Source organism: Pleurodeles waltl, chromosome 9 (genome assembly GCF_031143425.1).
Source record: "Pleurodeles waltl isolate 20211129_DDA chromosome 9, aPleWal1.hap1.20221129, whole genome shotgun sequence".
NCBI lineage: Eukaryota > Metazoa > Chordata > Amphibia > Caudata > Salamandridae > Pleurodeles > Pleurodeles waltl.
In genome coordinates, this window is record NC_090448.1 from 876,681,584 (window position 1) to 876,706,776 (window position 25,193).

Consider the following 25,193-nt stretch of genomic DNA (forward strand, 5'->3'; position numbering starts at 1 on the left):
CCCTTGGTGAAAAGAACACATAGACACTTAGAATAAAAACATGAGCAAAAAGCACATTGCATAACATGGGCACGGAAATCTACTTGGAGCTTCTGCACTTCTAACATCTGCATCTCTAACGTGGCAGTGGCTAACGCTAAAATAAAGTCAATACGCAAAATGAAGTTGGTGGTCACCAATGTGACGGGGTGCTGCTAGGCTAAGTGCAATGGGGAGTCAGTGGTCAAAACACAAATATCATTACAACCAGTAACAACAGTTACAAGGGTAGGGGTTATATTTGATGCAGAGTTATCATTTACATAGCAGACTAATAAATCACTCAACATGCTTTTTGATTATAAAAATGTTGAGGAAGGTTTTATCGTTTATCCCTTGCAAAAGTTAGTGGTTATTGCTCTAGTCTTATCTAGATTAGACTATTGTAATGCGGTATATGTTGGTGTCAAACAGAGACCACTAATTAAGCTCCAAATGTTGCAAAATACTGCCTGTTTACTTAAAAATATTCTAAAATATCAATCTGTAAAGAATGCTCTGATGGAGCTTCACTGGCTGCCTATTAATTAAAGGATTGCTTTTAAAGCATTATGCTTGGAGCGTAAAGCTTTCCATGTACATGGACCAGAGTTCCTCAGAAAGAAATTCAGATGGTATTTGCCAAATAGAGCCCTTCAATCAGCATCAACAAGATCTGTGACTCTTTCCAGAGTTAAGAAAGCAAATTGGGGTGGTCGGAGTCTTGTTCATGCGACCAGCGCCCTCTGGAACATGATGCCACTTGCTCTTAGAACGCAAGATATCTTTTCCTGATTCGTAAGATGTTATAAACTTGGTTATTCTACACGGCTATTTAATTATTGGTTACGCAAATTTTTCACAAAGAGAAAGGTTCCAACTTATGTTAGCGCCAAGATGCCTTAAGGCATTTGTGCGCTTTACAAGTAGTCAAATCAATGATTAAAGTTTTTTATTTTTTTTAATTTGGCGTTAAGGAAGTCTGCTCAATGTTAGATCTGCCACATTAGTGGCATTTTAATTTGTCAGAGAGATGATTGAAATTCAGGCCCTGTGCGACTTTGCAAGTGCTATACTGTGTTCGATAATAAAAAAATATCCATCGAATGTCACCCCTCCTCTTTGTGATGGTGAATGTGTAGTTTGACACAACGTAGTTGGTTTTATTTTCATAGTTTTTCCTAATCCTGCCTTTCGACCTGAGGGATCTTTTGACAGTCTAGATGTGCCAAGCTTCCACATTGTACCTAAGCAAAATAAGTATTGACAATGGAATACAACTGACTTATAACTGAAAATGTTGCATCGGTCCCTGATGAGTTTAGACACCCAGTAAGTCTTCATACATGCACCTTCACTCACCCTTGTTCTAATGCATCCATTTATCCACCCACTGATTGACTTGTGCATTCATCAACTTACCCACCCACAATAAAACGGACACACAAACTTAACAGACATAAACAAGATAAATTAAAAGAATATAAGTAAAACAAATGGTGCGGTGGTACTGTCTGGGGAGACGTTGGGTGTTTAAAAAAGAAAGGAGGTCAGAAATGATAGTGGTCATATAAAAGGAACAATGGAAAATGAATTAATTAGCCCAAAAGTGCAGTTACTGAAGGACTCACATTTTCAGGCAGCTGTGCACATATGATCAGGCAACTGTTTGTTTTTTTCTCACAGGACAATGGAGCCATTGGCAGAAATAGGCTAACTCTTTGCCACATGCCATATGCTTTAAAGATGGGTAGCAAAATGCCCATAACCTACACCAAACATCCTATTTGAATGTATTTTTATGTATGAAGACTTTTTTATTTTTTATTTTTTTATTATTGTTACAAGGGACTGCTGGATAACTACAATCCAAAGAAGCTCTTTTTATGTACGTCCATGTTTTACCTTTAGTTTGTTCTGTTCTTTTTTTTTTTTTACAATGGACTGGCAAATAATTACATCTGCCAGGCCCTCCTAAGCAGGTCTAACAAGGATTATGACAGTGAAAATCTTAGACCACCAGGGTTTATCAAAGGAAGTGACCGACACCAGAGTCCTTGTCAGAGACATTAATCTCTGAGGTTCCACTTAACAAAGTACCTGTCTGTAAGCTTTAGCACAGTGTAATAACAATCCACACTTGAAGGCTTATTTGTTTTAAGATCTGATTCTCACAATAAATAAGTTGTGCCTAGTGTCCTTTGTTGTAATTATTCAATATAAACAGTTCAGACCTATGGCATCTGACATAATTTTAGCTAATGAACCTATTAGGTCTACATCCTTTATCACTAGCTCATCACCATAAACAACTCAGGCCTCCTAAAACTTTTTCTCTTGCTTACCTGAGTTATTGGGGCAGCTGCATTGTAAAGCCGGACCTAATGAGCAAGAGATCGGAAAGATAAAACTGCTGTTTGTGAGCTTTCTAGCTACCAGTACAGGTTTTCTGCTTCTTAAAACTCCACAACCAGTTGGTTAGTGTCTTGCAGGGCAGCAGTATCTATAGGAGAGATGTTTATCTGCCCATTTTGTGCGTTGTTATTTTTTGACCTGTTCAATCTCCAGAACTAGCAATGAATGTGAGAGTGCAGGATTTTCTGGTCTTAATTTTTAACTGATTTTAATGTTTTTAACCATTATTTTGTATAAATGTTGTGCTTGTTTCATTTATTTTATTAAAACCGTACAATGGCTTAATAAGAGGTCATAAATATGCCTAGTAGTCTTTCAATTTGCCAAAAAGAATAGATGGCTGGTTTGCCCATCGTTGCTTAGATGGTCACTTCCCCTACTGCTGTACATGCATATTTTGGTGATGATTTAAGAGTGGAATATTTTACAAGTACAGCTGTTATTTGCTGCACACTGTTTACATACCCTTGTGTCATTTTTGACAATTCTCATAATCTTTATTGTTGTTTGTATAGTACACCTGACTAAGGTAGCAAAGTGATGTTTCTTAAAAAATGCTACTTTGACTCCATTTAGTACTGTTTATGGATAATTCCCAACCATACAATAAGTCCTGCATCCCAACTGTGTTCTTGTTTTACCTTTGTCATAATGTGTCTCTAACATGTTGCAGTTTCTTTACTAATCAGCAGTTGTTATTTTGTGTCAACTAGAAATTATTTATTTGCTTATTGTGTTAATGTGTTATTCTTGAGTCGCTGTTTGGGTTATTAATACTTGAATCAGCTGATGTCGAAATTTGTGTTTCCAATCTTGAATGCCCCGAAAATAGAGTGTTCTTTTACAGTACTTCACCACAACTTTGTCACCTTCATATGAGGGATACCTTGACATCAGAAATTTCAGCCAATCTATTCTTGTTTGACATGTGAAGGAAACAATTCTTCCCTTGGTCACTTACATGTCTCACAAGGCAACAATATTATTCTTTATGACTAATGATGACAACTCCATAAAGATCAAGGAAACATAGTGTGCTTAAATCACAATTCTTCACCATTGTAACTTTATTAAATTTGTAAGCAACCCCCTGGCCTCTGTGATGCGAACCATTTTCTTTCATATAGGAGAAGATTTTGAGATATGTGCTCCTTATTAGTTGAAAAATGAATTGAAGCCATCTTCCACCACATTTCATTGTGGGGCTCACTATAGGTCAGCCATAACAAACCATATTTGTTTACTGCTAAGGCTTTGATACCCTTCTGCTTCATTTGTTTTTCTTTTCTATATTTAAAGGAGGGGTCTAAGAAAAAGCAAGTGTTTTGATTTTTAGGTTTAATTCAAAATAGTATATAAAATGAATTAAAACCAGCTATGCATTTGTTATTTTTGGTTTTTAAAGGATAGATTTGTAGTCAGTTAAGAGTTCTCATAAACTGCACATCAACAGAGATATCCAGTGCTTATAAATTTAATCAAGCGATGTGTTAGAGAGCAAGGTTTATTAGATAATATTACCTATTTTTTATTTGGGGTCTGCTGATAAGAACATTAACAGCTTACCATTATATTAGAGATATTGTGCCTTGTGGTATTACATGTCTCATGCTTTTTTTTGTACTGTTTTGAACGTAGTTACTTATCAATTCATGTATACGTGAATAATCGGTCTGTTTTTGAAGAATCATCTCAGCACTGTCATAACACTGTGTTTTTCCTCATACTCCTGATCTAGGAGTGGGGAATGGGTCAACTACATTGCCGCCCATGTCAGGATGCAAGGTTGTGATACACAATGCACTGGATGTTCTGTTCGCAATACGAATAGGAATATGAATGCTTAATATACCTTGAATTTATGGCCCTGAAGAAGTCCTTTTATGGACGAAACTCGTTGGCTGTGGCAGTTTTTTACTGTAATGTCTGAGTAATTGTAAAGAAAGATAAGAAGACTAGAGAAGACATAAAATGGCCTCATATTGGACTCTTTGAATTTTGCTGTGGGTGGTGCACTGTCAACAATTGATTAACACTGTGTGAGTTATTAAACTTCAATTGATTGTTTTATATTCTTGTTGATGAAAAATAACTTCTCAAACTTATTTTATAATGAGTATTGGGATATTACTCTTTAATGTACAGAGGCACCAAGTCATTAATCATGAGCATGACTGTGTAGAAAAGGACGTTTGAGAGCTGTTCTTCAAATAATTGTGTGTGATTCTGTAGAAAAACATATTTTAAGAAATGTGTTCTGGGAACTCGTCACATGAAACTGCTGCCTCATTTTTTTCAACTGAATGACATTCCCAAGATGTTTAGTCCATCATAGTTGAATACCCCTCTTGCTGGAAAAAAATAAGTTTTTTTTGTTTTTTTTTGTTTTTTTACAATCACTTTTATCTCCTTATCTACTATTTTTCATCACCCTTTCCATGTTTTTCTCTCAATTCCCTGATCCTATACTCCTCAGGATCCTCTTCTTCAACTACTTTTCTCTTTACTTCTGTCTTATACTTCTGTTCTCCTGCCTATACCCTACTTGCTTTACTATTACCAATATTATTATACCTCTACTTTACACTAACCTTTCTACCATCTGCCTATAACTTGTCTTTCACCTGCCTATAATCCTTCTGTCTCTACCCTTACCTGTAGCGCTGTATCTTTATAACTGCCTATAACATTTCCCCTGCCTTTCCCCTAGTTGTCTATGCTACCTTTATCCTCATCTCTCTCTCCTAACACTGCTAGAACTTTTACTCTAGTACTTCTTCTTAGCTAGTGCCTTTACCTCAATTGTAGTACCTCAGTTTGTTTATATACCCTGTTACCTTTATCTTTACCTTCCTCATAATAGTAGACAATGCAGGGACACAATTGAACCCCTATTAGATATCAGATTTGCAGTTTGAAACTGGGACTGATTTAGTCACATCATGGGTCTTGATTACTTACATATCTTTGAATGCTGCTCAACATTCTGTCCCTGATGCTTTCCTAGTTAGAAATCATTTTTTTATTGGATAGGAGATTGTGTGTTTTTGTAAAGACTGTGTGTTCCATCCAAGTGGTTTGCTTTGATACTCATTAGTAGTCTTTCCCCCTTTTTAGATATAAAAGAAAAGGAGACTCCTCACTGGGTATCGATCCAAAGAAACACTGTATCATTTGGGAAAAGTCTGCCTCTGCAAAGAAACCACCTAACAAACGGCCTGATCGCTACTTCACCAAGAGTGTTGTCCAGTTAATGAGATACCCTCCTTCCAGAGTTCACATCAACACCCAAAGCCTTCAGTCTAGCCAAAGCGCTTTCATCCCTATCAATGAGGAAGAAGAGAAGGAGGCAAAGACTTTGCGTCCAGCCGAATCCTGGGTGAACCCCTTAGGAATATATGATCATTCAACAATGCTGTGGCGGCAAGGCAAGGGTCCCCCAGAGGCAGAGAGCAAGCAGCTGGCCCCCTTAGAGAGCAGTGAGGACACAGTCATCCTGGTGAAAGTGGAGGAATTCAACAGAAAGCTGAGAGAAAACCCAAGTGATGTACAGTTGTGGATGCAATTTGTCTCATTTCAGGTATAGTTAATTGTTAGAGATCTGCTCTTGCTGCTTGCTATTGTGCTTTGGATAGTGCTTCAATTTGTTGTCTGTAAGGGGAAGACATAATTTAATCCTGTTTGTCATAAAATTGCTGCTTGTGAAGTGTAAGTACATTTATTATTTGGAAATAAAGACTTCAGAAAATGTGCAGAGTGAGCCATGTTCACATAAACATGGAAATGTATAAGACGCTTCACATGACTGTGGCTTCCTGTGAGGGTTTTGAACAAGTATGTTTATTGATGCTAAACTGGTCCATATTCTGAAAGCCTTAGTGGACACAGTTTGGTTGCAAGTTTGATTAATGCAGAGGTATAAAGATATTTGTTGAGGAAATCAGTCTGATCTCTCTGCTATAACAATAGCCTCTACTCATTTGTCTGCTCTGTCTTTGTTATGTTTGGATTACTTCTTTATCTCTTCTAAACTCTGTAACTGATTTTCCTTCAGTGAGTGTGGCTGGTAAAACTTAGCAGAAGACTTTGTTATAGAACCACATTATCACTGAAATAAGCCAATCTCTGCTTGTATTAATACATACAGCTCTCATGGCAAGATTATTTAAAATGATCAACAGTGAAAATGTTAGGAGCAATAACAAAAACACTTAGGGGGATAGGAACTCTTCCTTGGGACTCTAGAAAGTACATCCAGGCAACATTGCCATCAAAATCTGCTTTATTCCATTCATGGAGGTCACCTCTAACACAGCAGCAGTACCTCCAGTCATGGATACCAAACACCAAACATGCAACTAGGTCATTGACAGGCTTGAAAGAACAAAATGTAAGTAGGGAAAGGCAACACAACAGGCCATCTCTAACTGTGGATCTAGAACTTCCTGTAACGGAGATCAAACACCTTCACTCCTCCACTTCAGGAAAAGTTGATGATCCTACTTTTCGAGTTCACAAATATCCACTTGGGTTGGGTACTACTCATAGGCAGCAACAAAGAAAGCCCTTCATTTGTAAGCAAGTCTTATTTGCCCTTTTTTTTTTATACCACCCCCTTTCTATCACAAAGCACGTTGTTGCTTTACATTTGGTTTGCACTTTACACATATCTATAAATGCATACATTCTTCTTTACTTTGTATGGTCTGGGGTCCCTTTCCTGGAGCAGGAAATGCATCTTCAGGCAAGTCTTCTTTAAGGGGTCTGACAACATCTGCTCTAAACCTTTTAGGCCCTGTTGCCCTCATTTGCAGAGAGGTTGGCTTTTCTGTATATCTGTCATTGAGTCCTCTGCCTCAGACTTCTACTGGGCCTTGTTCTTCGTGGGATGTTTAAATGAACCCCTCCTTCTCTTGTATTGGTACCTTCCATAAATGAAAAACTCAATTATGTCCTATTAAGAGTCTCATCTCCATGACATGCTTGTGTCTGTTTGACAGGACCGCATCTGATGGTTCGAACAGGCAGGAAAAATGCACAGGCTGAAACAGAATGAACACAAGCAGCTGGGATAACTCTGGTCAACATATAGACCGTAAACCTGTACTAGCCAAAGTAGGAAATCTCTTTAACAATTGGATTGTGAACAGATTTATTCTGAGCCCTGCAAATTTTAGAAATTTACTAAGTATTGCAACTTCTCCTTGAGAATTGTGACAGGTATGAATCTACTTTGCCGTTATTTTCAGGGAAAAGGTAGAAATAATTAATAAAGATTTAAAGTCAAATTTTCTCCACTGGAATATCAGGGCAATCAATTTGAGGAACTTCCTTCAATTTTTTTAATTGGTGAGTAATGCAAGTACACCACATGCTGCAATAATTTTCTTTGCCTCGTACCTCCAACAAAAAGAACCTTTTAAGCAGGATATCCTGTCTGTTAGATTTAGCTGTATCCTCTGACCCCTTGTCCTGTGTCCACATTTCCTTGTGGGTACCTCCTGCGAGCAGGGTCACAACTCCTGTGAAAGCCGTCTCGAGTTTGTTACATTGCTTTAGGTAGCAAGTGGAAAGTAAGGCAAATGTGAATGAATTGTGGAATAGTCTTCCTGAGGGTGAATTGGTGTTAGCTGACAGAGCACACAGGCACATCTAGTGTGTGAATTTAATTTCATTGAGCTTCACTGCAGCTGAAATGCAAACACAGGCATACCAGATAAACGTGCATATTTGGTGTCTATACATAGTTTTAGAATCACTTGTGCAATCTGTTTATTCCCTTGTGAAATATAAACCATGTAGTGCAGGACTTGTTTGCCCTAGTTCATATTTATGTATATTTTTGAGTCTCCCATTTCATGACTCTTGCGTTAAAATGCATTTTCATGATTTTAAAATGTAACTTTTCTCTTCAGGACGAATTAATGAAGGGTCCCAGCATGTACACCATTAATGAAAGGGAATTAGAATCTAGGAAGATTTCTCTCAAGCTCATCTTGGAGAAGAAGCTCTCCATTTTGGAGAGAGCCATTGAGATCAACCAAAAGAACGTGGAGCTAAAACTGGCACGTTTGAAGCTGTGTGAGGAGTTCTGGGAGCCAGCAGCCTTGCTGAAAGAGTGGCAGAAACTGGTATTTCTCCACCCCAATGATCCACAGCTTTGGCAAAAATACATATTGTTTTGCCAGAGCCAGTTCAGCACATTTTCTGTTTCCAAAGTGAACAATATCTATGGGAAATGCCTGAGCACCCTGTCTTCTGTGATGGACGGCAGCATGGTGTCCCACCCTGCCCTGCCAGGCACTGAGGAGGTGACATATGGTAAGTACAACATGTTTTTGTGGCTTTTTCACTCTGCAATATGACTGTGATAAGGTGTTGATCCAATTAACAGTAACTTTGAAGCAAACTGTGATGCAGAAAGGGGCTCTCTCTATCTTGGCTGGCTCTACAATCTCAGCGAGCTAACCCCTCCACCCTCCATGCAACACCCCTTGCCTCCAAAATGGAGATCTAGAAAGATATGAAGGCACTATGATCGTCTTTGCACCAGGTCAGCATTGAGATCATCTAATTCTAGGAAAGGTACAGATGGCACTTGTTCACCTTCACTGACTATTTGGATGTAGAGACCAAAATCTACATCTCGTCCTGTGCTTTGTTTGTTTCCTGGTCTGCAGTGGACATTTCCTAATGCCTGCATTGGCTAAGACAGCTACAGCATTCCTTTTAAAGAGGTTTAGTTTACTGGCGCAAGATCCTCTGTTTCTCAGAGCTAATCCTGCTCCTGATTACGTCCCGGTTTTGGCAGCAAGGAAAGTTCATGCCACTGTTTCTTTGTCTATGTTGCCTCAGGAAAAGAGAGCAAACACCTGGATTCAGTAGGGCACAAAGTGTGTGGTCCATTTACTACTTTAGTAAAAGCTGCTAGTGAAACTATCTTACTTAAGAAGTGTGAGATCTTTTCAGGACTCTGCAGAGTTCTGTTGATGATCTTCCCAGAGACCTGAGAAAGGACTGTGAGGTGATCAGAGGGAATAACAAACAGTCATACGTTTTATAAGTGTGGGTGTATATTCATCAGACTTGGCAGCATGTGAATATTGGCATGTGTGGACAATGATGTGTTCCTCTTGGTTGTGTCTGACTGATCTGAAACCCAAAACGCAGCAATGCATTCTCAACCTTTCTTTCTCAGGCAGCCCTCTCTTCAGATCCCATGCAGATTAGGAAATGCAGAGGTTAAAATCAGAAACAGAGACATTGCATTCTGTTGGTCTGAAAAGGAAAACTAATACACAAAACAACATTTGGGGCCTCAGTACCCTAGACTATCTTAACAAAGGGTTCAAACCGCTCAGTGGCCTAAAATAACCCCAGCAGAGGCATCAATACCTAGCCTCTGCATCGGGGTGGAAATTGGTGACTCTTCTGTGGCTTTGAAAGGGAGAAGTATCATGAAAAGGCTACAAGAGTGCCACAAGATTACAGTAGACAGATGGGTGTTAAATATTGTGCAAAGTGACAGTCTCAAAGCCCATACACTGGCAATTCCTTATATAAGTCAAACCATTTCCATCAAGTAAAAAGGCAGCAGGAGAAGGAAACTTAGGGCCTGATTTAGATATTTGTAGACGGGTTCCTCGGTCACAAAGGTGACGGACATCCCATCCGCCGAAATATTAATACCCATTATGTCCTATGGGATTTAGATTTCGGCAGAGGGAATATCCATAACGTTTGTGACGGAGTAACCCCGTCTGCCAATACCTAAATCTGGTCCATATTTGTAGAAGCTAGCAATGGAGAAGGTTCCCAAATTCCAGATAAGAAATGAATTGTATTCTCATTACTTGCTGATTTGGTGGTTAAAGGATTCAAGCACAATTTCAGATGATACTCAACCTCCACTTAGTTAAGAAATAGATAAAGAGAAGTTGAGGATGCTAGCCCTTCAATTGATCTATTCTTAATTTTATTGGGGAGGCTGGATTTGTGCTTTAGACTTTGAAGATACCTCTTTCACATCTCATCTAGTGTGAAACATCAAAATATCTGAGGTGTCTTTTAGGCAAAGACCAGCCGGACACTACAACACGTATGTACTTCACAAGCAGGACACATTAGATGGAGTGTTCTATCTCATAAGGTCACAGCAGTTTGATGGGCTACCAGCCAAGAATCTGCAGTGACATCCTGAGGGTTTTGGTGGGCTGAGACAACTTCCAGTATAAGGTTCTTCCGAGGTGTCTGAGCATTTGAGGAGTAAGTGCTTCTTACCAACCCTATTTTAATTTTAACCTGAGCTTTACAGTTCCAAACACCTGCCTTCACACGGGAGCTCTCCAACAGTGTTTTGAAGATAAATGGTCACATTTCTCAGGCATGTGGAAAGATCCCACAACTGTCTGGTCATTGCCATGGCTATGCAGTCTGGACAGTTTTTTCAAGGATGCCCCTTTTCACCAACATATTTACACCCAAGTAATTGTGACCAATGTTTTTTCTGATGGCATGGGGTACACATATGAAACCTCTCCATATTCAAAGCACATGGTTTCAAAGAAAAGTCCTACCACATCATCCTTCTGGAACTCATGGCAGTGCAGTTTGTTATCCAGTATTTCCTCCCAGCTATCAAGATAAAGTCCTCCTTGTCCTTGACTATACAACAGTGGTGCACTACTTAACAAGCAGGATGCATCATATCAATGATTGTTTGTCTTGATGGTCCAGCCAGTTTGGGCTATTGGCGAAGAATCTGCAAAGTACCGAAATGCAACTCACAGGAGAGTAAAATATAATTCACTCCTCTGAATTTTTCAGGAGAATCCTGAATGTTCTCTAAACAAAAACATCTTGGTAAAATTAGTCTTTAAATGAGGTTTCCCTCAGTTATACATATTCACAAATGTTGAAACCGAGATATTGTGGTTCATAGATTTCTTCCTATCAGATGTTCTCCAAACAGAAGGCTACTGTGTGGGCTGAATCTTCTTTACTAGTTCAGGGATCAGATTCTGCATCCTATTCTGTCATCTTTGAGCTTGAATGTTTGAGTCCTAAACTTCTGCATCCTTATCTATCATCATTGAGCTTGACTTCTTGGGTCCTGAACTCCTCTCCCACACCATTACATAGCCATTGTAAGAAAATCCCAATAAATGTTCACCCATGCCTTTTAAATGGGAGAGATTCTGTATTTTGTGCATTCAGAAAAATATCAACCCAAGGAATGCCAGGTTACCTGCTGTACTTGACCAAGTCCTGGTTGCGGTTTTCCTCCATGAGGGCTTGTCTTTCAGCAGTTTTTCCTTATTGAACATTTCCAGCACAAACCTCTCTTTTTTTTTTTTTTTTTTTTAAAGTTAAGAGCTTCCTAGAGTGAATTAGGAAAGTGTTTTCTCCAATCGGGTGACCCTTCCTGCCCTAGGAATTTAATATAGCCCTCCCTAAACTCGGGGCTCCCCATTTGAACCAATTCCTCAAGCTTCTCTATAACATACTTCATTAAAAACTGCCTTGATGTTTGTGATCACAAGTTCATGCAGGGTTTGCAAGCTTCACACCGTATGCTTCCATGAACCATACATGATATTCCATAATAATAAAGTGGTCTGAGAATGCATCTAAGTTTGCTACCTAAAGTGATTTCGGGCTTCCACATTAATCAGTCCCCATTGTTTTCTGCATTCTAACAGAATCCTTTCACTCCTGCAGAAAGTTCACCGTATACATATAAATGTTAAGTGTGCTTATGTTTTATTTAGCTAAAACAAAGGTATTCATAAATCTCAGCAGTTGTTTGTGATCTATGAGCCTGTTTGCACAGGTTTATACATTTTCAAACAGTCTGTTTTCTGACAATTTGCTGTGTATCGTAGTTTATCACGGATAGACTTAAGGATCATTTCACAAGAACAAAAGCTGTTACTACCTTATTGTGAAGGAGCATCATATAGCCAAACTTTGCAAGGTAGAAATGAGGGGGTTAGTCGAAACTTTCACAAGACACCACTTTCTTGAATCCATTTCTAGAGCTGGCAGGCTAATGCATCCACCCTCTCTTAGAAATGTTTTTGGATAAAGATTTAGATTTTTATTTGTCTCTCCTCTTATGACGCATTTCAAGGGATAGGATTGCTACTTTACTTGTTGATTATGATGATCAATAGAGAGCACTTGAAGAGAGAAAGTTTAATTACCTGTAATCCTAGTTCTTAATCCTGGAAATCTCCATTGAGATTGAAATCATTAGCAAACCCTCCCTCCACCCAGCTAAAGAGTAGAGGCATTGGTGGCAACTAGGCAAGATCCTACTTCTCTATTCATAAGTATTGGAGCAACTGACAGGGCATGATGGGCTACTGGTGTAGTGTCCCTCCTCCACACACTTGGGGATCCAGCCTATACAGCCCTGTTATTCACTGTTTTTACCTTTTAAAAATGTTTTTTCTTGTCACTTTTAATATTGTAGTGACTTTTAAATGAAAATTGCTTTCTACTAAACAAAATTTGAGCAATAAGTTGTATCTTTTTTTCAATTTGGCCCTTCGTTAAACAAATGTTCTATGGATGTAGTTAAAAGTGCTTCAGGATCCACTACACAGACATACCTGCTAAGTGCTTATGATTTCAGTGGAGTTTCCCCTTAAAAATAACTAGAATAACAAATAAGTAACTTTTCCTTGTAGTGTTTGCATTGAGCTCTCTGGGTATGGGGCACAGATTTACCTATAAATAGTGACCTATATTAATCATTAAATACTTGCATGAGGCTTAAGTCCATGGCATGGACTTTTCCATGTTGTTTTGTAAGCCTTCTAATGTGGTTTCTGTGTGGTCTGATTATTTTTTCACAATCCTTACCACATAAAATCGAATCTTTACATAAACTGATTGCTTTGTCACATTGCAAAACTACAAGCTCAGTCCCTTGACCTTTTTTTAAGTCTACTCTCTTTGTATTACAGAGATGATGCAATTCCAAAGATTAAATAAAACAAGGCAAAGCTTTCAAGCCTGTAGGAATTTTCACAAACTTAAGCTCAGAAGCTATAGTAGAATCTATACACCATCAGGTTAGTACACCATTCTGGCAACGACAGAAGGAACTCTAGAACACCTAAATCAGTGGCAGAAGCGATCTACAAAAAGAAGTAACCAGCAACCGTCATCTGCTCATAGAAAACCTACAACTTCTTAAACAATAATGAAGTATGCTACCGTCTCTGTTAATCACTCCTTTGGACAGAGCCTGTCCAACATAGGCAAAGGGTAGTACAAGACAACTGAATGCAAAATTTTGTGCAGAACGAATAGAAAATCGGATTTACAAGTTTACCACTCCAAATTCCACCATGGTTATTCAAATGTTCCCATCTAGACTGACGAGATAAGGAAGTGAACATCTTAGTAAAGATGAATGCAGTCTAATCTGTTCCGAAGTACAAAAGCAACAAGGGTATATTCTCCCACTACTTTGTGAAGAACAATCCAAAAGTATTATGTAGTCTGTTCATAGACCTACAAATAGTGAGCTAGAGGGTCAAAGGCAATGACTGTGTGGTTGATCCAGTTAATGTCTTCAATGATGACCAATGGTAATTCCTCTTTGTGTGCTGAAAAACTGACAAACCAAGTAATGCTAGCATTTTCCAGTGTGTCAAAGCGGGGCATTTGTTTTAGGTAATTGTTTATTTTCAGTTATTTTTTATTTACTGTAGATACATTTGTTTCCGATTTTGTCTTCTAGTGACTTGTTAAAAATATGTCTGACACATATTGCCCAGGTAAAGCCTAGGGAAATGTCATATGGGTCAGAGAAAACATAATTGACTGCCTTTTAGAAATCCCAAAACGGTTTCTAAACTGTATTAAATGGTACTTACCCCTTATGACTACTTGGAGTTTGGTGTGATTTATTGATGAGATATTGAGTGTGTGAGTAAGTATGCTAATCGTTCATGTACCTTTTTATTCCTGGTTTTTATACAACTAATCGATTGGAGATTATTTGTGAAATAATACCATTTGTAGAAAGTTTTGTGAAAAAAGGAGTACAGTTATATTTTCATTTGCAACTTAAATGACACTGTGCAATCTTGCCCAATTTAGTGGAGAGGCATTTTTCATTATGATTCCAGCCAGTCTGGTAACCATGAGCTGACTAGATTTAAGTGGTCTAGATCAACAGTAATTCCTGCTCTTGTTATCTGGCAGTTGGGATAAAATGGAGGATGGCAATGTTGGAGGAGTGTTTTTCAAGGCCATGACGCACGCCAGAAATGCCAACTATCTGTCCGGTGTCTAGAGATGAAAATATGTGTCCTGTAGATTTCACTTATGCTTAGCCGTACATATCATGTCATCCATGTTGGTGAAATTAACTCCTCACTTTGTAAGCATGTATGACATTTAAAAATATTGGTGAAAGACCAGGGAGAAGATGATGGGCTGAAGTGGATACAAATTAACTAACCGTCAGACCTCATCAGCACAAGAGACCTGTAGATATCCCTGTGCGAGGGATGGATTTGTACGGGAAGTTATGCACTATTAAAGTCTTTCCTTGATAATTCATGCTGGTCCCACTCGCTCTCTTAAATCACAGGCCCCTTCTCAGACACGGGGCCGTTCCTGCAGCTCCTCCACTGCCTTCTCTTAACCTTTGGGTAAATCCAGCACTAGCTTAGATGGATTAGTGGGACTTGACCCCCATCCAACCACTCTGACTCTAAAGAGAAGATGCAAAGGCTACTTGATTTATATCAAACTCCCTTCAAGGTCACGCACACAGAACAGATTCCTCCATTGGTCTTGATGCACCTTGAGTTCTCTGGCCTGTTTTTGACTCCATATTAAGTCTCCAAAGACCCCATAGCGATTATGTTTGTGTGCTTCTGATTCTTTTTCAGTCATCTTTGGGTCTAGGAACCACAGGGGCCTCCAGTCAAGTTACCATTGGTGGGTCCCTCCTAGGTCCGTCTGTGCCCTTATGACCCATTACCAGGCCCATACCGACTTCGGTACAGATTTCCTTCCAGGCAGAACTACAGTGTATTCCTTGGAGCTGTCGACCGCTTGTAAGCAATTTCCCCACCTGTTCTGAAAATGTAGAGGCTATTCCAGGGTTCAGCCTTCCAGTCAGTAATGCAGCAGACAGACCAGTCCTTTTGGTGCTGCAGACTCAGAACTGGCAGACAGCAGACAAGCTGGCAGGGACACTTGTCTTCCAACATCTCTTCCTCTGCTGTATCGGCTAGTAAAATGCTTTAGTTTGAACTCAGAGGCTTCTGCCCAACCAGCAGGAGGCAGAATTTAATACTTCCTTCCAGGTTGGCAATCCATCATATCTCCCCAGATGGGTTTTGCAGATTGTTCAAAATGGCTATGCTCTACCTTTTCCTTCTTCCAGTCCCAATATTCCTCCCACACTAGAATGAATTTTGAAAGAGCATCTGTCCATCCTGCTGCAGGAGTTTGCCTGTTGGTCTGCAAGGATGTTACAGAGAGGTACCGATTCGGAGAAAGGTGGAGGTGTTAATTCTTCTGCTGTCCCTCCCCCACCCAGAACTGACAGTGGTGACAGACATGTCGCTAGTGGGTTTGCTGGGTAATTTTGAGGAAGTGGAGATCAGCGGCTTATTTTCCCGAGTGGACGACTGGCTCCAGATAAACCTGCGAGAGCTATGGGCTTTCCATTTGACCCTGAAACCTGTCTACCAGGGAGAGTCTGGTGCAGATTCTCACACATGACACCACTGCTGTCTGATACTGTAATAAGCAGTGTGGAGTCCTTGGTCGTGTTCCAAGAGACTTTGCGTTTCTGGAGATGGTTGGCATGCCAGAAGATCTTCAAGCTCACCAACAACCTGGCAGGGTCCTTGAATGCCACTGCAGATGAATTGGGCAAATATCTGGCAGATCACTAGTGGCTTCTACATCCCAAGGTAGCCCAAGTGTATTCAACCTTTGGGGAGAGCCCTGGCTAGATCTTTTTGCCACCTTCTAGAATGCAGACTGCAGACAATTCATCGCATTGGAGATCCTGCAATAACATACTTTAGGAGATAAATTCTGGCTGGAATGGAACAAGGGACAGCTGTGTGCCCTCCTGCCACTATCTCTTCTGCCCAGAGTTCTTAAGGAGATTAAGAATGACGGGGCACAAGACATCGTGCTGGTCCTCGAGAATGTGGTACCTGAAGCTCCTGAGCATGAGCATCTCTCCTCTGATCAAGCACCTCCTGTCTCAGCAGCAGGGCAGGGTCCTCCACACAAACCCCAGCAATTTATACCTCACGCATGGAGATTGAGATGGCAGCAATTGACTGCATTCGATTTGTCACCTGAAATGGTGAATATCATCCCCGTCGGCAGTTCAAAATCTGCTGTGGCGCCCAGGATACCGATCCCTAGCAGGCAAAGCTGTTGCAAAATGTTTTGTTTGTTTTGTTTTTAGCCCAGCAAGGTCTTGCAGTGAGCACTCTGAAAGGTTATTAGTTGGCCCTTTTTGTATGTGCCAGACCAATTTTTATCTAACTGCAGATTCATCACTGCCCTCTGTTTCCTTTCTGAGTGGTGGCCTCTTTTAACATCTACAAATGTGTCAACTTGGTTTCAGTACACTTACCAATAATCGTTCATGCTTTGTGTTTGAGAGTGCTGAAAGGGAAATGATAGAAAACTGGTGTCATCACACAGGGTGGCTCTTATATGTTCCTGTGCTCCCTCACTTCCAGAGTTGTATGGAGTCAGTGTGTAGCTGCACAGTGCCACCTGTCAGCGTGCAGGAACACTGCTAGCCAATTCTATGGATCCTGCCTGGCATCTATAGTCTATCAAATCTTAATCCTAGTTCAGTAAGGAAGTGTTTGAAGAACACATTATGCCAGTTCATCAGCATAAATTGTATATACAGTCCTATTGCTGCCTTTAGTACATGCCCTATTGGTCTGAACATTAGATATCCTATCTCTTCTTTTAAGAGAAGATTGTAGATTAGACTAGGCTAGTAGTTGCGGCTGCCTGTGAGGTTCCTCAGGAGTCTGTAACTTCCCTGAAAGGATGAGGGACTGGAAAAATGGTGGGAAGAATTTCATTTGCAGGAGTCAGAAGGCAGCCAAACATCTGCTGCTAACTTGTATCTGCTGGGTTCTGAAGGTGGATCGTGAATTGAAAAAGTAGCTAGGACTATGTTTACTTATGTTGAAGATCTTTTCAGGAGCAAAATCTACAGAATTATTACTCTGCACTAAGCTCACACATCCACCCATCCCTGCAATAAAATTGTCCTCCAATATGATACTGCTTCTGTGGGCACTTATTTCACCAACTGAATGTATAATGTAATTCATGATACTCTTCTGCATCTGAGCGTTTAAGAGTCCTTCTTTTAACTTGAAGTCCTGACCTCCATTACCAAATTATGGATCTTTGTCTGTGAACTTTGTGTGTAAATGTGTCCTCACGATTTATAGACCTTTTCTGTACCCTGTAAAAAAATAAATTAAAAAAACTAGCATATTTATGCAGGAATTCTTATGCTTATTATCTGGGGGAGTGGAATCACTAGGAGTTCCACACCTTTTTGTGTCACTTGATTCTCAAGTGAGCCGAAATAAACCATCCATAAACCTCAGCCCCAGTTACTTTGCCTGTGGGGCACGAGGAACTACTCCAGGGTTGTAAGTGTTGGTAACAAAGTCAGACATAAATTGGCCATCCTCATCCAGGACTGTGTATGACTTAGTAAGGTCTAGATATGTTGACATTTATTTAGTTTGATTGATCCAGTGGTTGCTGTTGTGTGGCATCTTTCTCCATGTCAGAGGAGGATTAAACAGGTAGTGTCCTTGAAAAATCAATCGGCGATCCAGAATTATGGCAACCTGTCAGACCTGGCACCCTTGGGTTATAGTCCCCCAAACGTTTTGTTTTCACCCCTCCAATTTTGCTGAATGTGTTTTCATTACTAACCAGTGCTAAGGTGCTTGTTCTTCCTTTCTAAAACATGGGACAATTGGTCTACAGCTAATTGGCACATTTAATATGTATGTCACTAGTAAATGGTGCTGCATGATTGTAAAATGGTTCCACGTGGGCCTGCAAATTAAATTCTACCAGTTGGCCTACAGCACGCCTTGTTCCACCCACTAAAGTAGCCTTTTAAAACATGTCTCAGGCCTTCCGCTGCAGCCTCCAGTTCAGTTTTAAATTTCCATTTCGACCTGGCAAAATATACCTTTTGCCACGCCAAAATCTTCCTTTTTAATACAGGTCACCCCTAAGGTAGGCCCTAGAGACTCAGAGGGCAGGGTGCATTGCATTTAAAAAGTAGGAAATGTGGGTTTTATTTGTACTGGAAGTTGTTTTTCACTGTTGCAACACCTATTGCTCCTATTCGTTAACATTGGGACATGGGCCATTCTGCCAGGATTGGTGAGGTGGAGCTGTTCCCTGCCCCATTTGCATTTCAAAGGGCTGCCTCCAACACACACAAGGAACGTGATTCCACTCTTTTGTAGCCTCACACTATTAGGAGCCTTGGCATGGGAAGAGAAGAACTTTTGAGACCCAGATGTGGGGGTAACCAGGGTGAGCCCCCCCATTTCAAAGGCTGGCACCATGTATAGATATTGAGCCTCCTGAACAATCTCTTCAGATCACTTCTGGACCTGTGGAAGACCCAGCTGCCTAGGGAAGGAAGCTTGGACCTGCTCCTTGATTCCAGGACCAATAGAGTTACTCCAAGGGCTAATTGGCTGGCCTACCGTGTGAGCTATAGACATAACAAGCTCTAGAGACCTGTTCTGCAATGGCACAGCTAACTGGACCTGCCTGAGCCCTGATGGCCACTGCTAGAGTGAGTCCCTTATCTGCAAAAGGTGCCTCCTCAGGGTCAGGACCATTGACTGGCATCAGAGAGCAGTCCTGTGCAAGAAAATTGAATTCTGACGTTTGAGCGCTTCATAACCTCAAACGGTCAGTGACCGCAAGTAGTGCAAGATCTGCACAACCGGTTGCGGTGACCACCAACACAAAGCTCCAACAACAACTGTCCGCAACACCCAACTGAATCTTCTCGCAGCAGCCACAACTATCCGCAGTGCTCTCCCTGCTCCTTCTCGCCTCCGCCAACTGGACTGTCTATTCCTGACTTTAAGAAGGCAGCATTTTCAGTGGTACTAACCTAGCCCCTGTTTCTGGCCTGAGCTCCATGGTGGTCGGGATGAGCTTGTGAATTTTCCCCGATCTAGTACGTCTAGGTGACCAGAAATGACACCTTCTGCATTTAGACGCTCTGCTTATCTAAAATCTTCAAATTTGATATTTCTAGTTGTACTGATGGGATTTTTGTGGTTCTGGTATCAAATATATGTATTTCAATTTACGCTATTTTACTAAATTGTTGTGGGATTTTATCCTTTCACTTGATAACAGTGTGTGTGTGTGCTGCATTAATAGTTTATACATTGCCTCTATGTTAAGCCCGACTGTTTTGTAGCATGGTATCAGAGTATAATGCACAGGTTAATTTAGGGAATTTTGTGGCTCACACTGACAAAGATTGTGCTTGTTGCTTAAAAAGGGCTTCCACCCCTTTCAACCAGTAACCCAATTTCTTACAGAAGCTAATGCCTGTTTGATGTACATCCATACATCCATTCTGCTGGGTGCTTGGATGGGAAGTGTCATCTTTATCCTGGACAAAATGCAGGCTATCTCAGCGAGAGAAACAATTAGACCCTAGTACTTTTATATATCTATAGTAGTGAGCGAATGGCCAGTGTTTTTTTTACTTTTCTTGAGACTTTTTGCGTAGGTGGTTTGAAACTTTTTGCCTAGGTGGTTGAGAGCAATATTCACCACCTTCCTGACAGTGGGAGTAATGATGCCTGCAGTGAGCTTAGAGGATACCCATCACCTTCCTACAATATGCTTTAATCCCACTGCTTTCAAAGCCCATCCTGACTGCATCTAAATGGTCGGGGGTTCTCTGACCAATCACCTGGGTCAAAAGGCATTAATTTACTTTGTCAGTACGGTGAGCATTTATGCAATGCCAACTCATGCTCCAAACCCTGCGTACGTTAAAAGAAAATTCACAGTAGGGTAACTTCCATTCATTTGTCTGGTTACTGATGCCAGACTAGGTCTTTTGATAGGTCTTACTTTATTGACACTGATATTACAAAGAGCGTTCAACGACGAGCTGGTGTATTAAAAATATTTGAAATCAATATATATGGACTTCCTTAGCCAAGTTGTCCATTCTTTTATGCTGTCTAGGTCGCATCAGTGTTGTAAAAGTCTACGGCACTCCTGGGTTTATGTTTTTACCCCATTGTTAACTGGCTTCAACGTGGCCTGTTTACATTATGAATGTAGGATTTAAATATCACTTGTGATAATCCATGTCCAGTCTAGGCTGGTTTGTGTGAGAACTATTGTTGGGATCTCTCCACTTCCATTGATACTTTTATTCTTCAGGATGTTTGGCTTTTTTTTAGCATCCTTTTTTATTCTAACACCACCCTCCTTTGTACACCTTTCCCTCTATTCTCACATCCCCTACCACCACTCTGTTGCTGTATTTGAGTCCAGAGGTGTATATTAAAAAACAAAATATGAGAGAGCATGGACACTGTTGGTTTGACTGGTGTGTTTCTAAGAGAAATTAAGCTGCCTTTCATTTGCCTCTATAGGGTAAGGACCTGAAGCCCATGGCAGATTTTGCGGGGTTCTTTCATCTGTCTACACCAGCATAAATATTGAAGAAGTAGTTCTAAAGCACTGTTTTGTCTCTATTTTTAAAATGTAATTTTGATTGAAAACAAATACTAACTTTTACGTTTTTTTTTCCTGATCTATTTTTTTTTTTACTAACCTCCACACACACAAACACTATGCGGCCACCATGTCTACAGGTAATCATTGCTGTTAACTGCTCAAAGCAGTCATGTAGGTTTCACAGTGCAGTCCAGTTGGATTTCAGCCACAGCAGAATGCCTCTGTAAGCCTTAGTTCAACCTTCAAGGGCAAGGGAATCTTTTAATTAGACCCTACAGTTTGTTAGATTCATAGCATGACCCTTTTCTCCAAATCCTGCTGGCACTGTAGTATGTCTGAAAACAGTCTGCCCATTTTGTCTGTTAGGGATACATAGCAAGACTACATTGACCCTTCCCTTGCTCCAATTGAATGAAAGTCTTTTGGTGAGTAGGTAGGTGATTGACAGTGCATTTTTGCAACTGGTAATGCATGCAGTAAAGTCAAGGCATTTATCATCTGTAATATTTCTAGTTGTCTGACCCTCACAATGTTTGATACATTTAACATGCTAGTGTTCCATTCTCCTTTTGAATGTACATGTAATGTACACTGGTCTCCTGTTCTATTTAAGCGGGTGACAGAAATATCGGCCAGTGAGCCTCGGTCCCACTACGGGTAGCCTAACTCGCTTGAAACATTTGGAAGATAAAAGTTGATGAAATGAATATATATATATATATATATATATATATATATATATATATATATATATATATATATATATGTGTGTATATATGTATGTGTGTGTGTGTGTGTGTGTGTATATATATATATATATATATATATATATATATATACACATACATACATATTAGTGCAGGTTCCCAATGCTTTTCTCGGGAGTACGGCATTGTTGAATGAAGGGGTTACCAAATACCAATGCTGTCCAGTTTTGATTTCACCGCCCTACACTCCTTCTCCCTTATCTCATAGGTTTTTTTCATTACTGCTTTCTCCCTTTGTCACTGTTTTCCTATTTTCTATTCCTCCTGCTTTACCGCTTTTCTTACTTTCTCTGTCTTGCCCTGGATTAAAGTCTGAAGATGAAACTAAGTCCTTGTGCTGAAAAATGAGAATCTGTTTCCATCACTTGCACCAGCACAAATTAAGCACTGCCTAGGAATATGCTTCTCTTCATTGTTCACTGACTGGTGTCATTTTGCTTCCTTTGTCTTTGCAGCTGTCTTCCTGCAGCAGTGTCATTTTCTCAGGCAGGCTGGCCATTCGGAGAAGGCTATATCTTTGTACCAGGCCATGATCGACTTCACCTTCTTCAAACCTGACAGCGTGAAAGAAATGTCTACGAAAGAACAGGTAAGATCTCCCTTTAATAGATCAATAATTGCAACTGTGGGGTCCACTTGAATCAGGACATGATCGACTTCCCCTTCTTCAAACCTGGTTGCTTGACGCATAGGCCTATGAAAGACCAGTTCTGATGGATACAACTACCTGTGGATTCCTCGCCTGATGAATACTCCCATGGCGCCAGCATTTGACGGAAATCTTCTTACTAGTCTCTGCACGTCGACGAGGACGTCACTCTAGCCCACGCGACGCCGTCTGACGTCATACAGGCAATAAGAAGTCCTCGCCGACGTGCCGATGACAGTTCCCTTTTTTCCGTGCATTCGAAACGGTTATCTTCGAGGGAGTTACTGTTACCTTCGTGGTTACAGTGTATTGTCTGCTGCGTAGTCTTCTCTGCGGTAACAATGTCTCAGAGGAAGTCGGGTTTCAAGCCCTGTCGAGAGTGTGGGGGCAAGATGTCAGTTACAGATCCTCACTCCGACTGTCTATGGTGTTTGAGCTCCGACCACGACGTCTCGACTTGCGATTCATGTCAACACATGAATCCGAAGACCCTCAAAGAGCGCGAGGCCAAGTTATTCATGGCAAAGTCAAAGAAGAAGGAGAAACATCATAAGAAGTCTTCTTCGCCAAGGTCTCACCGGCGTCATCGAGACTCCCGGCGCCGTAGAGACTCACGACGTCACTCCAGCAAGGAGTCTCGTTCGAGGTCACCTTCGGCTCGGCGTCGGAGGACTTGGGAGGTCAGCCCCACGGTCACGCCGCATCCATCGACGCCGTTGCCCTCTCCGGCGTCACCGACTTCACCTGGTCAGGCGTCAGTGATTGAGGTGGTGCAGCCTCTTGTGTTTTCTCCGGCGTCGCAGACGTCGAGGCCGGCGTCGGGGTCGCCCTCGATCCAGGCACCCCAGTATCCGGCTTTTCCCACTCCTGGAGCCGATAGTACCGCGTTTCTTAATGCGATGTATACCATCTTTCAGCAGATGGCTCCAGGAGCTGCTCCGGCTGGTCCTTCGGGGCCCTTGGCCTTTTCGTTGGGTGATCCTGCGCCTCTTCGGCCGGCACCCTTTACGCCCTTTCTCCCTTTTGGGAATGTGGGCTCGGCGCCGGTGCCGGCGTCGGTGGCCGCTCCGGTGGCTTCGGATGTTTCGGCCCCGGAGGTTGCCCAGTCAGGATTTTGCCCTCGTCCTCCGGCTCCTGCCTCGGCGCCGAAGCTGCCTGTGGCGCCGGACGCGGCGTCAGATGCTTCTGGAGATCGGCGCCGTTCTTCGACGTCGGCGGAGGCCATGTCGACTCCGCGTATCGAGGAGAGACTTCATTCGAGGAGGCGTGCTCTCCGTCTTTTAGAAGAGCAAGAGTACCAGCGAGTCCTAGAGGAGGGAGAGATTGAGGACTCTGGAGACGGACTGCATGGTCTGGATACAGCCAGTGGGCTGGACACTTCCCCTGAGTGGGACCTTTCATCTCCAGGGGAATATACGGAGGAGGCTGCTTCCTTTCATGCTGTGGTGAGGAAGGCAGCGAGCTTTTTGGACCTGCCTTTGCCGGTGGCAGAGGCAAAGCAGAATTTGCTGACAGAGGTATTGCATCCGGCCTCTGCTGCAGCTGAGCCTCTCTTGCCATTTAATGAGGCTTTGCTGGATCCGGTGTTGGAGGTGTGGAAGAAGCCGGTGTCTTCCTCGGCCGTTCATAGGGCTGTGGCCAGGAGGTATCGAGCTGCACCATCTGACCCTGGCTTTCTCTCTAGACACCCTACGCCGGAGAGCTTGGTGGTGCAAGCCTCCTGTTCCTCAAAGTCAGCGCCTGGTTCCTTCCCGACGGTGCCTGGAGACAGAGACTCCAAGAAACTGGATGCGCAGTCCAAGAAAATATTTTCGTCATGCAGTTTGGCGTTGAAGGCCACCAACGCCACGTGCATTCTGGGGAGGTACATCCATGCGCTGATGGATGATATTTCGTCTTCATTCACGGAGCTTCCCCAGGGTCTTTTGGATGTGGTCTCGGACGCCCAGGCTGCCGCGACCCAGATTATCCAGTCTGGGCTGGACACGACCGACTCGGTGGCCAGGGCGATGGGCACGGCTGTGGTGGCAAGAAGACAGGCCTGGCTCCGAAACTCAGGGTTCTCTGCGGATGTGCAATCGACCCTGCTGGACCTCCCGTTTGATGGGGACAGACTGTTTGGAGCCAAGGCAGATTCAGCCTTGGAACGATTTAAGGAGAGCAGAGCCACAGCCAAATCGTTAGGACTGCAAGCTCCTTCTTCCTCTGCCTCTTCTAGAATTTTCAGGAGGTTTCGGGGATTTGGGCGTGGCTCTTATTCCTCTTCCTTTCGGGGGAGGTTCCAGCAACCCGCCTCTTCCCTCCCCTATAGGTCATTTAGAGGGAGGGGGAGGGGTGGGGTCCGTACCAGAGGAGCCTCTCAACAGCACTCTGCCTCTTCCTCGTCCTCTGGAGGGGTGCAGCAGGGGAAGCAGCCTTAGGCTTCCACCGTTTCCCACTCACTCCTCTCCTGTAGGGGGAAGATTACAGCGTTTTCTCCACAAGTGGAAGTCTATCACAACGGACACTTGGGTTCTCGGCATTGTGGGAAAAGGCTACGCCCTTCCCTT

General features: G+C 41.9%; 1 protein-coding gene across 1 annotated transcript in view; it reads left to right on the top strand.

Annotated features, from left to right (window-relative positions):
- Positions 1 to 25,193, top strand: part of NRDE2 (NRDE-2, necessary for RNA interference, domain containing) — a 156,561-nt gene that overhangs the window by 85,531 nt on the left and 45,837 nt on the right. The window contains exons 5-7 of the mRNA XM_069208189.1: positions 5,551 to 6,013; positions 8,349 to 8,754; positions 22,451 to 22,584. Of these exons, the coding sequence (XP_069064290.1) occupies positions 5,551 to 6,013; positions 8,349 to 8,754; positions 22,451 to 22,584 (1,003 nt within the window). The remainder of the gene's footprint in view (positions 1 to 5,550; positions 6,014 to 8,348; positions 8,755 to 22,450; positions 22,585 to 25,193) is intronic.